General features: G+C 37.8%; 1 protein-coding gene across 1 annotated transcript in view; it reads left to right on the forward strand.

The window, feature by feature from the left end:
* The first annotated feature begins 851 nt into the window (after positions 1 to 851).
* necab1 (N-terminal EF-hand calcium binding protein 1) overlaps positions 852 to 18,608 on the forward strand; it is a 28,474-nt gene continuing 10,717 nt past the window's right edge. The window contains exons 1-6 of the mRNA XM_053333838.1: positions 852 to 956; positions 2,898 to 2,922; positions 4,417 to 4,525; positions 8,876 to 8,901; positions 9,166 to 9,263; positions 15,619 to 15,755. Of these exons, the coding sequence (XP_053189813.1) occupies positions 864 to 956; positions 2,898 to 2,922; positions 4,417 to 4,525; positions 8,876 to 8,901; positions 9,166 to 9,263; positions 15,619 to 15,755 (488 nt within the window). The 5' untranslated portion in view covers positions 852 to 863. The remainder of the gene's footprint in view (positions 957 to 2,897; positions 2,923 to 4,416; positions 4,526 to 8,875; positions 8,902 to 9,165; positions 9,264 to 15,618; positions 15,756 to 18,608) is intronic.

Genomic DNA, 18,608 nt, shown 5'->3' on the forward strand with positions numbered 1-18,608 from the left:
CATATGATTATTAAAATTTAAATTGGCATACAAAAGACCATTTACACCTTAATGCTGCTGTAGATGTAACAACGTATCAAAATAAATAAATATCAAGTAAATCACAAATGATCAAAATCAAATTTTAAAAAACTGTAGGCTACAGAGAGAAGGATGTCTGAGGGCATGGACAAGACATCATGAACGAGTTGTTTAATTCAAGCTGAATTGACCTTTTATCTGCCCTTTGTATCTTTTAACAAAAACTTGGGCTATATATAGCATTCCTATCTGGCCTATGTAGGGCTATTAGTGCTGCTCATTTGGCTGCATGTTATATTGCAGACATGTTAACTGATTTCATTGATGAATTCAGACTTATTGTACAATAAAATGAATTATGCACAACGACACTAAAGTTCAGGACACTTAATTGCATTTGATGACTTTTTTTAATCAAACAGATGCACTGCAACAAGCTGATAGAGCAGCGCGTGCGTCAAGTCACACAGAGACAGATAGCATGCGACAGGAAGTGTAGCTGAATTTCCTTGCAAATAAAATAAATGTACATGTTTCAGCATTAATCATTAAAAGTGCCAATGCGTGCCGGCCCAAAACAAAAACAAAACAAAAAATAGCGACAAAATCATCTGTAGCAAAATTAAATCACGTTTTTAAAAATATGTTACATGTTACTATGGCTACGACACAGCAATGACGTCGCTAATAAGATTCAAATTCTGACCCTTTGGATGGGAAGTGGTGTGGTTTATTCCGGCTGACTTGACAGCCAGTCGCTCTCTCTGACTAGTGGCTGTGATCAGATCAGAGGTTGAAGCGCTCACATTCCTCTGCTGTTTACTACTGAACACACATTTTGGATGATGGATTGTTCAGAGGAGCTGCAGTCTGTGTCTGAGCAGCCCAACACTGCTCAAATGAACCTCAAGAAGGGAATGTCGATTTTCATTGATGTAAGTACATTTTTATTATTATTTTACTTATGTTAGTGCTATAATGGAGTTATTCTCACTCTTTTGATTGAGGGTATATTATATAGGCCTACTATCAATAATCCATAGCCCGTAGACTAGAAAAGCATTTTTTTTTTTAAAACAAGGAAAAAATTATTATAAACTAATTTATGGCATTTGAAGAAAAATTATGCAGTTTCCCTTTTCAAATCTGTCCAGTCAAGTTTTTATCTGCTGGAGATTGCAGATCACCTGAATTATTACAGATCACCAAAACGTATGCAAGATACATGAGGAGTCATTGAATTCATTCATTCGACATCTGTGTGTCTTTGTGTATATATATATCTATATATATATATAGATATATGATATACACACACACGCGCGCGCACGCACACACACACACACACACACACACACACACACACACACACACACACACATCAGTACAGCTAATGATCTTCCTCAAGTGTTTCTCTCTAAGGAGTTCCTTCTCCTGTTCCATGATGTTGCATCCTATCTTGCTATAACACCTAATTATATTCCCCCTCATTATTCCTACACTCTCCTCCCTTGTGATATCTTAACCATGAACTTGTTGGCTGCTTTCAGTGTGTGAGGGAGATGGGGGGAGAGGGGCAGCTGCACACATGAGAACCAAGAGTTATTAAAGGTGGGGAGCTGTATCCTCCACATCAAATGTCTCTCTGATGTTGAACAGGTGCTCCCTCTTTAGGCGCTGACTGACAGGGAATCAACTATTGCTTGTCTGCAGAGGCGAGTGTTGCCTCAGTTGTTGTTTGACATCTCTTCTGTTTGCCCCAGCCTCAGTCTGTGTGCCATTAAACTGGAGCATTTCCTCCTGGAACATCTTAGATTGGATTCATGTGTGTTTTTCTCTCTTTTATTGCTGCACTCTGACTTTATAAACACATATTAGAAGGGGGAAAATATCCAAAAGGACTATCAGACATCTATACTTGGTGACATTCATTTATTTAATTGGGTATGGGATCAGATTAAACCCAGATTGGTCCAATTACAAAACACTGATGAAGTGTCCAATCCTATTGATTTAAAATTATTTTCAAAAATGTAATAATTTGCACACTGGTGTACGAGTTTGACTTTTTCACCGCTAATTTTATATTAATAAATACCTACATAGAAGCACACGACTTGATTGTTTGAATTTTGTACAGTTAACAGGATTTATTTATTTATTTATTGTGTGTTCACTTGTTGACCTAGATGCCCAAATGTTGCCCTCACAGAGATAAATGAAGTTATGTATTGACTTATAGAGATTAGAGATCAGTAACAGGGAGAACTGAGAAAGAGACAGACAGGAGCAAGTCTGTATGCAGTTATAGGACAGCAAAAATAAGAGACAAAGACAAGGATAAGGAGGACATTTTTAAAGAATTACATAAAGCAGAACGCAGGACAGACTGCCAAGAACTAGAGGAAGGTGGGTGGATTTTTTTTCTATTTGTGTTTTTACCCCTTTGTAGCCAAGAGCTGAAGTCCTCCTTGCGGGGAAAATCCACCAATTGGAAATAATTTTTCCTCCCAGTCGTGGTTTCAAAAATTTAGATTTTGCACATACCAGGTTTTGTAGTCATTTTTCGCCTTGTGATGATGTGTAAATAAACTCAAAGTCTGCTCAGATTTCTTCTTCACAAGTACAAAGAAGAGAAAGTGGGCAATGCTATTTTGAGGTTGGTGGTTTGACCCTTTTAAAGCTGATGCGGCCATTGCCACATGCCTTTCATCTCCTCTGGACTCTGGGACAGCGCTATCAATAATTAAATGACACACTGTTTTTGACAGTGTGATCGATGACACACACACACACATACACACACACATTTTAACTTTGATGATGTGAAACCTTTTTATGACATCCCTCCTTTTCCCTTTTTTTTATTGCTGCAGATTTTACGGAGAGCTGATAAAAATGGTAAATATCTTTCAGACTCACACACAAATGCACACTTCTCTGTCTCTGGTGGCGGTCCAGCCCCTCTGTCCTCACGTGTGAAAAATAAACATACTTTCTCAATGAAATTCTGATCATGACTTGGTGCTTAGACTCTCTCAGTTTCCATGGAAACAGGAAACTGACCATGCAGTGAAGTTGAGTGTCAGAGCATTAATGAAGAAAAAAACATGAAAGATTTTTGAACCAGTTAGACACCTCTATGGATGACTTACGCCTTTTCATACAACAACACACACTGCTTAAGCACATTTGTTTTACCACAAGCATCAATTATATACTGATGATGGTTTTATGTGAATGATTGTAGTTTCCTCTTTTTTGTTAATCAGAGACAACTAAATGTGCTAATTTTGGTTCAAGATGAGACCAGCTCTCATTCTTGTGACTGTACACTGACAGCATCTTTTTCTGTCAAGCTTATAACAAATAATAACATTAACACATATCAAATATTAATAATATTAATAAATAATGGGTGAAATATAACACAGACACACACAGTCGACGTTCATTTCTGATGTGACACACAACCAAACAGGAATCAGGTGTCATCTGATGTTTCAACAAACCTGAGTTAGTTACAGCTGTCCTTTGAGTGAACAATATAAATGATCAAAAATAGCTAACCAGGAGTCATTATTTACATGGCACGACATGCTTCATTATTTATTAAATGTCCGACCCACGCTGTGGATGATTTGACTTCTTGTCGTGCAGCATGACAAGAAATCCCACGTTTGCTTTTAGTGCTTTAGTGCAAATAGCAGTAGTTATCAAGTCTGTTCCAAGATTATTTCTGAGTTCAGCACCAGTGAGTCACTTTGTCTTTGATTTATGTGCATGTACATTTGCCTTTGTACATCATCCAAAACAGTCTCTTTAGTGACATGAAAACCTCCTGAGCATCTAAGCAGCGGAAATTTAAAGATCAGCCACCTCATATCACACAAATTGAAAAGAAATCACTGCAGCCAGAGCTGATTGGTTTTCTTCATTTTGTTGAATTTTGGCCAGTCTCGGGCTCCTCATTCTTTTAAAATCATGTTTATTTTTACCTCATGAATAATTCATAGAGCTTGGGCCTTTTTATTCTGTTTGCAATCTCAGAGCCTTAGAGCGTATACATGACTGATTGTTTGAGACTGCAATCAAGAAGGTCTAATGGAAGAAATAGTAATGATCCTGTACATTCACAGTGTTGTTCATAATGATAAAAACAAGACTGTTTTATTACTCTGTTTCCTAAATGAAAGGAAACTAAATCTATATGCTTAATGCCCCCTTCTTTTGATGATTTGTTATTTATGGCCTACTCACCCACAATGTTTTCTGTTGTCATTTGAAACCATAAAGCTCATTTGACCAAAACATGATTTATACAACGGATGATGCTGTTTTGACTGAGCTGTCTAGAGTCATGTTGACAAGCTGCATGTGCGCTTTGCCCTCTAGATGATGGGAAGCTGTCCTTTGATGAATTCAAAGCCTACTTCTCTGATGGAGTCTTGACAGCTGAGGAATTGAAGGAGCTCTTCCATACTATTGATACCCACAACACAGAGTAAGTCCAGTTTTATTATTACATTGTTTCATTACATTAGACAGAATTGAGATATGTGTGATGCAGTATTGAGGTAGGAGGTGATAAACTGGACACAAACTCAACCTGTTTTTGGACTAAACACAGCATATATTTGCTTAGATTTTGTGTTACGTTCTGTGTGCTAGAAATCCTTTTGGTGTTTATTATTGTATTGTACTGAGTATAATATGAAACATCCAAAAGACAGTGTCTCTTGTCATACAGAATAAAATATGTATAGGATTTGGGCCACGCTCTGATAAGAATCTTCTATGTATTCATAAGCTCAGTATTATTTAAGCGGTGACAAGCAAACCAAGAAGTGAAGAAAAGCACTCCAGGCAGTGAGCTTGTGTTTTCTCTCTCTGCAGGACACAAGAGATTCATGTCAAACCAATCTCTCTGTTTGCCTGTCTCACATCCTTATTTCTTACATCTAAAGATTAAAGACAGGCTGACGTGTGTGTACAGTATTACATTATTTCAGCACGGCAGATCAAAACTATGTTCTCTCTCACTGCTTCTGGGCCTCAAACACATCAACAGATTTACTACCATATACACTACTACAGGAACTTACCAAGAATCATCCCCTAGCAACCACCACATAGCAACAATCTAGAAATTCTGCACATCACAATAGCAGCAACCAACAGCCATCTACTGTAGTAAGATTTTTATGACTGTATTTCAACCACACAGACAGCACATGTAGAAACCTCCTGACACACCTTTAACATACTTCATGCATACATGACAACATTAAAGACAACATTAATTAAAGTTTTATCTCATAATTACAAAAACACATGCTTCATCACTGCCAATGCAGAGGTCCCTTTGTACATTTTTGTTGTGTTGAATATCTCCTACTCAATATAATCCATTAAAACAAACAGAAGTCAAGTCATGTCAATTTTATTTATATAGCACCAAATCACAACAGAAATCTCAGGGCATTTGGCAGCAGGTCCAGACCACAGTCTCTAATTTACAGAGATCCAACATGCACACATCATCAAGCACTTGCCGCAAGGAAAAAACTCCTTTAATGGGAAAGAGGGAGGAGGACAGAGGAGAGAGGGACACAGAGAAGAACACTAACAACAGTAATAAAGATAACAACAATAATAACAATAGAAATATGACAAATAATAATAAGAGCAGTAGAATTAGTAAAACACAGCATTAAAACATTCAAACAAAACATTCAAGCAGCAGACTTTTGTTCCATGTTGCTGTCTGTTTAAGGCATAAAATAACTCCAAACTTATATTAAAAATGTCAAGTGGAAAGCTATACATGGGTTTAAAAGAAAATAAAAACCCAGAATTAAAGAAATTAATACTAAATAGGTAAAGGTGTAAGTGCAGATTGAGTAATGATGTGTGCTTACGGTTTAGTAAAAGGGAATTGGGAATTTAAATGTTTTTGCATGTTTTTGTCACTTTGGGGTATTTTATCGATCATTCATAAAGAATCGTGACTAATGACCACTTATATAGGTACAGTATTAGTCCTATTTATCTATGGTCTTTGTCCCTATCCCATTTTTCAAAAAGAGTCCAATCAACACTTTCTGTTGCTCCAGACATCAGTATTCGATATGTCTTGAATACAAGATCTTATAAATCAGAGGGTTGACCGGGGCCAGCCGCACTCCTGCAGTTTAAGAGTGCTTATTGAACGGCATTGACTGCTCCCCTTGTTCAGCTTTGTAGGCAGTTTGTAAGACTCTCTTTGATACTTGTGGTTCCCAGAACAGCAATTGAGTCCTCCTAACAGCCATGGAGGAGGCGGGAAAGGGAACACAGGCTGGCAGAAATGAGCCGAGGTGATACTGAAATCCTGACATCCTGGAGAAACACTTGCTGGCAAATTATTTTGCAGGTAAAAGAAGGATATTTTTGCCCTAGTGGATAGCTATTGTCACAGTTCTACAGAGGAAAGTCTACAGCCATGGAAGCTGCTCTGTCAGGCTGAAATTAGCAAGATGACATGTGAGTTTTTTATTGTCAACAAATCTGTGCAGAGCCAAACCAACAATGAACTCACCCTATTTAGAAATAATGTGTGTGTATCCAAAGCCTGATAAATCACATTCCTCTATGCCCAAACTATTAAAAACACACCGCTGCACTTTCACATCACAGAGAGAAAAAAGACACCTTTAAAAGTTTAATGTGATTTCTGGGCACTATATTATGATGATAGTATGATCTTACAGTAGCCTGGTTGTGTAAAAGCTGTTAATCTGCAGCATTACATTGAAGTCAAGGTTTGGTTAAGTACTTGTTGTGACAAGGGCCAAGTTATACTTTGTTGTTGATATCCATTTGAGAATATTATAATATGTGTTCATCTAGTCCTTATAGACAAGTAAAATAAAGAATAATACATTTAAAATGGGTAAAACACAAAGAATAAATAGGTTTATTTTTACTATGGTCTTCAATCTTTTGAAAGCGAAGGCAGCAAAATGACAGATCATAGGTCAGATAAGACAGAGCAACAAAACAAGCAAACAATTCAAACAAAATGTACTATTTCTAGGGTAATGAAGATATTTGTAGGTGAGGAGGAGAAGTTTGAAAGTAATGTGGAACTTAACAAGAAGCCAGTGCAACTGTTTGAGTGTGGGGGTGATGTGCTACCAGGGTTTGGTTCAAGTGAGAACCCTGGCAGTTGAATTTTGGACATGTTGGAGCCTGTCCAGCATTTTATTGGGGACCCCATTTAATACGTGAGGTGATGAATGCATGTATGAGAGTCTCGGCAACTGAGTCAGCGAGTGAAGGACGGAGTCTGGAAATGTTCCTTAGGTGGAAGAAGGCATATTTGGTGACAGATTTAATGTGTGTGTCATATGAGAGCGTGGAGTCTAAAATAATATAATAACACCCAGATTGCGAACCTCAGAGGACAGTGAGATGCAGGAGTCATCAACCAGGAGGACAAGATCTCAGGGTATATCAAGAGTCATTATTTCATGTTTTCAATGATATGATGAAGGAGTCATGGTGTTTCACTTCAAACCATTTGTGGGATGGTTGAATGCTCAAAAGGAGAAAGATGAGAAAGATCAGTTACTCTGATGATTATGAACAACATAATGATCATGTTCATCTATTAGTACACACATTAAGAATGTATCATGATTTAGTTATATTGACATTCATTGTAATGTATTTATATGAAGAGTGTTTGCATGATGCAAAAACAAACATATATGAATGCATCTACATCACTCATCACCCTGATAAATAATGGAGCTTCACTGGATAATAAATCGACATGAAGCACATGTCTGGTCCCTCTGAGACCATCACAGAAGGAGGCAGATGGTAAAGTTGTTAAGAAGTAATTTGGATGTCTTGAATCGAATCCTGTACTGATTAAAGAATGAGTCATCAAGCTGTAAGGTGTGCTTGACAGGCTGGCCGACCCGCTCAGTTTGATGTTGAACACATACCAAATAATATGATACTTCAAATTGAAAGACGTTTACATAGAGTACAGTATGTACTCTGTAGATGTAGACAGGTTAGTGGTATTCATTAATTACCATCCATCATGTTTTCTACACTCTTACAACATTATTCAGTGCTTCACTTGCGTCAAGTCATAATAAATAAAAGTACATAATGTTCCTTAAAATGTCAAAACAGGCAAGTTTTGAGCAACTAAAGTAAGACCTTTTCAGTCTGTTACCCGTGTAATGTGCAACCTCTGATTTACCTCCTCTGCTATCATCAGTCCTCTGTGGCTCTAAGTGTTTTCTCCTGTTTGGAAAGATTGATCGCTGCAGCACTTTTCCCCTGTGAATGACAGCTACAGTTTGTGTGGAATAGAGTTAAAATCAAGTATAACTCCCCAGCCTCACTATAACAAGGATGAAAATGTATCTTTGTGTGTCTTAAAGCTAGATGTACAGGGGATGCATTGGATAACTGTCCACTTGTGTCCACTCTTCACCTTATTTTTTCTTTCATTCTTCTTTTTTCCATCTCTCTCTGTTTTTGTGTCTACCGCAAGACTTCAGATTTCCCTAAAACACAATCATGCATAAACATTCATCAAAATTCCTCCAAGCTTTTTGTTGACAAATTCACTGTCTGATCTGCTGATCTCTCATGCAACACCTTGGGGACAAAAACAAATAAATTATTAAATTATTCATAACATACTCTGTTCGTTCCTGTTCCTGTCATTACACACTGATTCACCACACCATAGGCTGTCCAGGGAAAGTTTCTGTTTTTAAAGAATTCTTGAGTGCAAAGCTCTGATTTATTTGATCTACTTCTCTCTTTTTTTATTGTTTTGCAGCAATGTGGACACTGATGAACTCTGTGGTAAGTTGAGGCTTCACCCAAATAATTTCTTAGCTGCTACTGGTATACTACAAGCTTAACAAGAGACTCAAATGCTTTCTGACATTTCCCAGCACATGTAAAAAATACATGTAGATGTGGTGACTTCCTCTTTGACCAGACCCCGGGAGGCTGTGTCACTGAGGTGTCACATTAATGCTGTTTCAACAAAGCGCCTACACCTGTCGTAGTTGTTTAACTCACCAAACCTTTTTTTTTTCTTTTTTGGGACTTTCTTCTGTGAAGACTATTTCTCACAGCACCTTGGTGAATATGAGAACGTTCTCGCTGCCTTAGAAGACCTGAATATGTCCATCCTGAAGGCGATGGACAAAACAAAGAAGGTGAGATAAAAAAATGTATAATTTTGAAGATAAACCTGCTTTTTTCAATGAGAAACCTGCATGCTCTCTTGGCTTTTTTGCATGCACTTTTATGACCGTCCCTAACTTCAGCACATCTGTTTCAAACAAGTCAAACAAGTTTACAGGCTTCCTGAGGTATACAAATAACACCTGTGCAACATCAGTCAGTTCTTATCCTGTGCTGTGCTACAAATCTGGTATCTGGTTATTTGGGATTAACTTTAACAACAGATTAGATTTATAATTCTTGGGATCTTGACACAAATGTATATCACATCTGTGTGTTGAGATTTCACTGAGTTATGTATCTGAATGGCAAATTGTGCCAAATCAGGCAAAAACTATCTGCTAAATTTGAATGCTGTTTGTATCATTGCATTATTTACTCATACCCAACTGGTTTCTTCTTCTTCTTCTTCTTTTTTAACTTTAATTGTGTTCTTATTTTTGACAAAATCAGAATAAACAGACAAGGTAAAGTAAAAATGCTTAACGCCATATGAAGGACAGGAAATGAAAAGAAAATCAGATATATTACAGCATCCATGATTGTCCTTTAAGGTCTTAGAGGTCCCTATGATCCATGACTTTGACTCAAACTTTTTTTAATCGTCCACTAATTTATAACCTAAAGTCCATTCTGTTGACTCTAACACACAAAGAAAAAAAAAGTTCCCCCAAAAAAATACAAAGAAAAGAAATCAGATTACAGATTCAAATAAAACATCCAGTTTTTCCCCTAATGGTGTATTCTTATTTGTTCACATCCCTGTGAGACACTTGCCCACCCACACACCTCTCCACATGCTATCCATCAAACTGACATCTCATGCCGTACACATAATGATAACAATAGGAGATGTTTCATTTACTCACAGTGTCGCCTGAACTTCTCTCCGCAAACCTCTCCCAGCATGCTCCTCTGCTGCCCAGTCGGTTTCCTCAGATCTCCCATTTCCATTACAGAGCCAATAATAACGAGTCAGAGCTTATTCATGCTACTAATTAACCCCCAGAACAAAACATGTTATGTATTTTTTTAAACTTGTAGCCAATATTGGCGGGAAATTAAGTGGACTGCGTCTGCTTTACCGAACAAATATCGCTTTTGATCATGCATTGAAAAAAAGATTTATATCCTATTGATCTTACTGTAGAGATGCGGCTACAGCAAATTATCTTTCACATTATGAAAGAGAGAGGAGAAAAAAAAGGGATGAGGATGGTGAGCAGACAGAGAAAGGTAAATCAGAGATGACAGAGGAAAAGAGAAGGGAAATATAATGAGGAGAGATGGGAAGAGGATGTTAGGATGAGATGAAGGAAAAGAGGTGGCTCATTAGGTCTGCAGGTAGAGCCTCTTTTTATTTCCACCACTCTCTCTTTCTGTGTAGTATCTCATCTGGTTCATACTGTATGACACATGTTGTGAAGCTCAAATTGTCCCTCAGATCTGCACTAAGGCACACACAGTGTCTTTGTGACTCCTTCAGAAACAGAGTGTGGGAGTCAAACCGTTCATTTGTCAGTTGTAGTTTTTATTAGCACAGGATGAGGTGACACATAATGACATTCATCTTTTAAAACCTTTGAGTATTTTACTTACTTAAGGGCCAACACGTACATGAGGAACATAAAGCCACAGTTTTTATTACATAAAAGACCCGGAAGAATTATTAAAAAATGATTAAATTATTAATATAGTGGATTCAAGAGAACAACAGATTGTTTATTAAGTCAGGACTCATAAAACTTGAAGAGAAAAACAGAGTATCACTGGAAATTTCACAAACGTTAATTGTCTTTTTGAAGATGATGACCAGAGGTGGAAATGTATGCACAGACTACTTTATAGCAGATGTCAGTTGTTGGGGTCTCTACAGATTTTAAGGGTTGTATGAATATATTTCAGCTCAGGAAAATGTAAAAATAAAAAATAATTGTATGAATAATTGAGTGAAGTTGTCAGATGGGTTTCCTTAGCTGATGGTGAATTATTGTGTATGGATTTTCTTTTTTCTTAATTTTATCATGTTACTGTCAGTATTGCTTGTTAACTGTAATCGACATGCCGTCTAGTTCTATTGCTTATTTACATAATTTGGGTAAGGACAGGCTACTTTTTGGTCATGGCTTGTGTAAACTAACTGCTTTGACAGTTAAACACTCTTTATTTCTTTTCTGGATCTGTGCATGATAGGATCAAAAGAATAAAGACACTCTAATGGACCAAACCTGCACCAAATTTCATGGCGATCCATCAATTAATTATCAAGATATTTCAGTAAAAGCCATAAATGTCAATCAGCCTGTATTAGCAGTGATGAAGTCAGAGGGTTTTGATCATCAAAGTCAATAGGGTTCATCATTTGGGGTTCATGAATGTAAAAAAAAGTCATGACAATCCATCCAGTAATTTAAGCTTGGACCAAAATGGTGTACTGAATGGGATTGTTATTGCCATCCCTAAAGCCACACTATTGCATGGCTAGACAGAAAGTAATGTGGGGAGATTATATGTAGTTTAAATATACGGTACATACATAAAACAGCATAGAGTGTAAATGAATGCATCTGCAGAAAAACAATTTAGACCCTTGCAAGACAATTTTCACTCCAAGAGAATGGTATTTTTCCTTAAATAGGTTTCAAAAAGTAGGAGGAAGGAGCACAGCAGTTATTTACATGAATCTGAAATTCAGCCTTCTGCACAGGAAATGAAACATTCAGATACTTTTGCAACCCCTTTGCAATCTTTTAGAGCTGTGATGAGGTGTGAAAATCAAATTGCACCTCAAATCATTTTCTGTCCTCCAAGAGAATAGTCTGTATTCAAGTGAGAGAGACATGAAACAGCAGGAGAAACAGCACAGGCAGGACAGACACATATCTTAAGGTCATTTCACTTGAAAAGGAATTACTCACCTCTACTTTCTTAACCTTTAGTCAGGTCTCAGGAAAACCACCTTGGTTAAAGTCACAGATCAGTTTATTTACATAAATTTGTTCCCTTACAAACAAACAACATCAATATTTGAGCACAAATGAAAGCACATTTAAGCACAAATTCCTTGTCTGACTTATGAAAGATTGAGAGGATATGACACTGCTGATGTCTCCCCAGGAACCTTTTTAAAGTGCTTAGTGTTTACTACTATTATTTACCTAATTTATAGTTTTCTCTTTTACAAAGTGTGTGTGACACATTAAAGATTTCTGTGAACGTGTGATGAGACATAGCGCAAGAAAGAGACAAAAGTAAGGTATGACGTGCTGTATTCCTCTGTCTGTGCAACTATTGGCTGAGCAAGAAGGAGAACAGATGCTGCATTAGTCAGACTAAAGCTCGGTCGTCTCTGTTGAACTGTATGTATTTGAGTGGGTGGTCTGGCTGTGGATGTGTGTGAGGGTGTATGCTGCATGCGTGTTCATCTGTGAGGTGTCTTGTATTGGAATTTATGTGTATTTTTTGAGCTCATGTATGCACAAGCTCATTTGTGTTTATCACTGTAATTTTGTGTGCCAGCATAAAACATCCGTGCACATGTGCGGAGGAGCTGGAACAAGATTATGCATCTAAAACGGAGCCAGGCATAAATCTGATTGGAGACGCACAGGGTTTCATTTTGCAGATATTCATGCCAAAGCTATTTACAGACTTGCCCGTACAAACCCACCATCAGATTTGACTTCTAAAGACATCAGGTGTTCACCTGCAGCTGTTCTCACAGTTCACACTGCTGTAGTATTATGGACACAAGAAATGCATTTTTTTCATGATACCAAATGTTTATATTCATGGAAATACAATAATCACAAAAAGCACTGTGGTTGGCTTTGAAACCTAAAACATATAATAAATATGTAAATGGTGTCATTGCAATCACTTTACCTTAATCCTAACTATGAATCAGTTTACCAGCTCTTCATAGATTCAAAATTAGCCTAATAATCTTTAAAACTAGCAAGTAGTTTCTTAGAGTTTAGGAAGGACTTTACTCTCAAACGTATTAAGGAATGTTCTTGCCAATCACATCAGAGTTATAAAGGATTTCAATCATTGCAATCAGGATTTTAAAAGAACTAAAGACATTTGGCAGGTGCAGGGTGAAGTATGATTGCAGGATTGGGTGGGGGGTGGGAGGCAGGTGTCACTACAAAGCTTAGTTATATTTTGCAGTTTACAGTCCGAAGAAAAGAAATGTAGAAACCAAACCCACCACCTCTGACAAAACACTCATTTGACCTTTTGTATAGCTGAAAATGAGAGATCAAGAGAAATAAAAAAGAAAAAGAATCATATGGACCTTCAGCTGTTTAAAATGACCAAACATGAATACACACACACACAAAGGTACAGATCCCAGGAGGTAATCTATGCTCAGATGGCAGACAGGAGACTGACCTTTAGCAGTTTTGTCGTGACTCACTCTCACTGAGTGAATGTGCATGCATGCGTGTGGTGTGTGTGTGTGTGTGTGTGTGTGTGTGTGTGTGTGTGTGTGTGTGTGTGTGTGTGTGTGTGTGTGTGTGTGTGTGTATGTGTGTGTGTGTGTGTGTGTGTGTGTGTGTGTTTTGTTTGTTTGTTTGCTAATAATCAGAATGTCAGGGCATAAAACTATGACCCACTTTGGCTGCAAGGTGGTTTGAAACAAAATTTAGTGAAGACATTAATGTTTCCCAGACCATGTGTAATGATCACCTGACTCTCCTCCAGCACCATCATACATTGTGGCTAAGAGTGAAATGTCTCAACAGCTGTTGAATTTTGTAAACACATTCATGTCCTAATCAGGATGAATGGTCATAACATTTGTGATGCTCTGACTTTTATTGTTGTGCCATCAGTCCATTTTTATACAGTATATGATTTAAGATCATACATCTGCAAACGTGACAACATTCCCATCAGCCCCTGCTGTACTTGTCTTTAGTTTTGAAGTAGCAAATATTAGTATGTTAAGTTAACACCCTACAACAATAAACATGATAAACATTGTACCTGCATGTAAGCATTTTCATCATTGCTGTAGGCTTTTAGTCTTATTATCTGCACTGCAGATATTTATTTTGTGTATTTTGTTTTTGTGGATAAATTAGTCAAGGTTTTTAACATTCAAATCTCAGGACAGTTTGGTTTATAATCAGATATGTTGTTAGATATGACCGAGAAGAAAAAGCCTGAATCTAAAGACCTGCTCAGTATTCTAGACATGCTGGTGAGAGCTCAGCTTTCTCACAGAGAACTCCTGCTCAACATACTGCAATTAGTGTGTGTGTGTGTGTGCACTGAAGAACATATGATGCAGCTTTTAAAAACCATCCTCATTGTATTTTTGAAGATGATGTTACATCCATTGCTTAATAAGTTTGTCATATTTCCTGTCTAGGTCCCTCTTTCTTTTTCTGTCACACACACACTAACACACAAATCTCTATTGATGCATTAGTCATTCTCCAATCCATTTACTTTTAAACCCTTCATTGTTAGTCGTGGTGCTCAGAAATGTGGGAGCAGGTGCAGTGTGCAAACAGCAAACTCGCCATGAATTGCTCCCTCCCCTTTGATTAGATCCAAAACAACACTCAACTGTGCTGCTCTGGTCCAGGCATAACAAATGATGCCTCCCAAAAATGTAATTTAGTTGGATATTTTCTCCCCTGAGCTATGTGAGCCCACCAGCCAATGAAAAAATTAATATATCCTTGATTCACAAAATGACCATTACCATTAAAAACATTACCAGGCTGAGGCTGAAATACTTATAATGTAATGTAATGGGTGAAATGTATTTCTTTCCCTGATATTGATTGAAGTTGGGGATGATTGTGGTACTTGTGTTATTTTTAAAATACTTATCAACATTATGATACAGACACCTGTTGTGCCAATCACAAACGAGATGCGTCATCAACAGTCAAGAACTTGAGTTGTTGTAAATAAAAAAACAATAAATCAACAATGTGCACTATAACATGTGTAGGTCTTAATGATAAGCTTCAAAGTTCTTATTTGTTACCTGAACTAACTTGCATGATCCTGATGTCTTTTTATCGTACATTTAAGAAAATCAGTTGGCAGATTGTGAACTGTGATTGATTAAACACAATTTAGAGGGCGGATTTTGGCAGATAAGAGATGTACAGTAGTGTGTTAAGATCGCTCTGACAAGTTCTTTTCTCCTTTCTTCTCCTCTCCTGCAGCTCTCTTTTGTAATATTTTCTAAATGACTGATCTTGTAGGCATGTTTTAATTAGCAGGGGAAGTCTGGACACTGATTTTTTTCCCCCCTGTTTCCTCCTACTCTTAACTCCTCCTGCTCCTGATTGACAGGAATATCAGGAGTCCACCCACCTGGAGCAATTTGTGACCCGCTTCCTGCTGAAGGAGACAACTAATCAGCTTCATTCCCTTCAAAGCTCACTTGAGTGTGCCATGGAAACCACGGCCGAGCAGACTCGCCAAGAGAAGTAAGAGTACATTTCCCTAGTCCTTTTCACACACACACACACACACACACACACACACACACACACACACACACACACACACACACACACACACACACACACACACACACACACACACACACACACACACACACACACACACACACACACACACGCACGCATGCATGCATGCACAAAATTAGTCTTCAAAGTCATGAACAAAATGTATTATACAATGGCACCCATAATTACAGTAATCACAGCTGGTCCAACACTTTTGTCCAAACCACACACACCAATTTACATTCCTAATTTTAGGCTTACATTTTTGTCCAAGGTGCCACACAATACCACAGATTCTTATCCTGCATTTCTTAAGACCACCTCTCCTTATTTATCATGTAAACCCACTTCCTATAGGGAAACATAGACAAAGCGGAGCATGGAAGCCAGCATAACACGACTAAATACAAAGATGTATTTTATTTTTGTGGTACTGAATGCAGTACTTGCACTGAGGCCAGTAGTAGATACGCACAACAACAATAGCTTGATTGCACCATAAAATAAAATAATGAATTTAAAGCTTCCCTAATGAATAATCAGTATGGATCAGATGATTATGTGTAATGTGAAAGGTGACATTTAATATGATGAGCCTGTTTATTAGTTGAACCCTGCTTATTGTTTGCCCTACTGGTTCTTTTGATAGTACATAAGTCATACCTCTGTTTGTATCAAAAAGAATAAAAACAGGTTCATGGATGCCATTAAGGAGTAGATTGTAATTACTCTGACTTGGTCTTTAGTTCAAATGAGATATACCAAGATTTATCTACACTTTGGCCGCATGACAGTTTGGCAATTAGATTATGACCTGAATATGACTGATTATGAATACTAACCCAGTGGCTCTCTCAGTGTGAGAGGTGTGGTCTTTGTGTGTGTGTGTGTGTGTGTGTGTGTGTGTGTGTGTGTGTGTGTGTGTGTGTGTGTGTGTGTGTGTGTGTGTATGTGTGTGTATGTGTGTGCGTGTTTCACTGCATAAAGTACTTGATCAGTCGGGGTCTGCATTCAGAATCTGAGCATGCCCCTGGTGTGCTTGGTTCATTTGTAATGATGACTCACCCGCGTACAAGAAGATACAACAAGATTTCATGTATGGTTTTTGTGTGTGTGTGTGTGTGTGTGTGTGTGTGTGTGTGTGTCATGTGTTGGTCTTCCCTGCAGGTAATGTCTGTGCTCATTTTGTATTTAAAGGACAGGTAATGAAATCTTCCTCTTCCAGTTTGAGTTCACACTTTAGCTGCAACTCAGAAAAATGCTGGCAGCATGAGTTCTGGCACATGTTAAAATCCAGATGGATATTTCTGTATTCTGCCTGGTTCACTTTGCAGCCTTGGAAGCCTTGGTTATGGAAAAATATGATAACTGGTCAAAGTCAAAGTCGCCGTCGTTGTTACATACATACAACTAGTTCATACAACCTTGGAGGAAGTTACAGAAACAGCTGGATGCAAAGAAATGTTTAGAGATGCTGTCTGACCTTTCAACAAGCACTTTGTCTGGAACATTGACAAGCACATCCACTTAATGCAGCAGGTGGGAAAGTAGGCAAGATTTTAAAGTCCCTCTGTACTCAAATATGTGTTTTTCCTCTTGTTACTTCACCTGAATGTTTGACCATCACTGTGCATGAATGATATATGTACAGAGTTTGACACTAGAATGATGCTTTTTACCGTTCATCTACTGAAAACAGGAAGTTGCTCTGTATTTTCCAATGCATGATTTGTGATACTGCAATTATTTAAGAGCCAATATTTTCCAACTAACAGGTATGTGCTGAAACCTCCAACACACATACACTTCTCTGTAATACTTCCAGATAAACATTTGAAATTAAACATATTTGGATTTTTTTTAATGAGGAAGAAGAAGGAAATGTCATTTAAAGAATTTAAATAAGGTGATTGAACATTTTGGTGTGGATAAACCATATGAGACAAATTATTATTGTCATGACTTAAAACATATCGGAAGGGGGGTCTTTAACTTCTCTCTGCTCTGACATTACTTCTTTCTCTTTTTGTGTGTACAGCTGAGTGCAACACCTTGAATGTCTTCATATGTTTAGGATGTTGGTCTACATTATGTACACATCTGTCAAAATCATGGCTAAGTATGTCAACATTTATCAAAAGCAGCTTTCTTGCAGCATAAACCTGTAGTTTCTGTGCATGAGTTTAGTTTAACAGGATCCCAGAAGGATTTGTTGTGCACTCTATCGTGTCTCTCTTCTCACCACGACCACGTTCACACTTATTCTCAGAGGCAGACAATAATGGGTTTAGATAACTGACATCTTAGACCTTCACAAACTCTTCTTTTCTTTCCTCTCCTCTCCTCCCCTCCCTCTGTGTGTCTCTTTTCTCTGTTTCGCTCTTGTGTCATTTCAAAGTGTGACTGTCCCTCACTCCCAGAGCTGTTTCTTTTCCATCAGCATCCTTCTCTGAATTTCTTCACTTATCAAATTCCCCCGTGCGCCTGAATGCAATCACTCTGTTCTCCCTAACATATAGAGGGTCTGGTTGCTTCTCTGGTGGCTTTAAGTAGGTTACTGTGGTCAGTTTTATATGTGTGAAGAGGTTGTGGATGAGTATGGTTCACATTAATGGATGCTTGGTGTGACCCAGAGGCACAATACAGGGAAAACAATAGCTCCTTTTCTTCAGTTGATATGAAGGCAGCGGGGTAAGATGCTGATGGGATTTTTGCCCTATACAGTATCTGATCTCAGACACTTTTTGTAATTAAGGTTGCTACACTGTACTGTAGCCGAGCATATGACTCACTTGCAGACCAAGAGGGACC

The sequence above is a fragment of the Scomber japonicus genome, chromosome 15 (assembly GCF_027409825.1).
Source record: "Scomber japonicus isolate fScoJap1 chromosome 15, fScoJap1.pri, whole genome shotgun sequence".
Taxonomy (NCBI): Eukaryota; Metazoa; Chordata; class Actinopteri; order Scombriformes; family Scombridae; genus Scomber; species Scomber japonicus.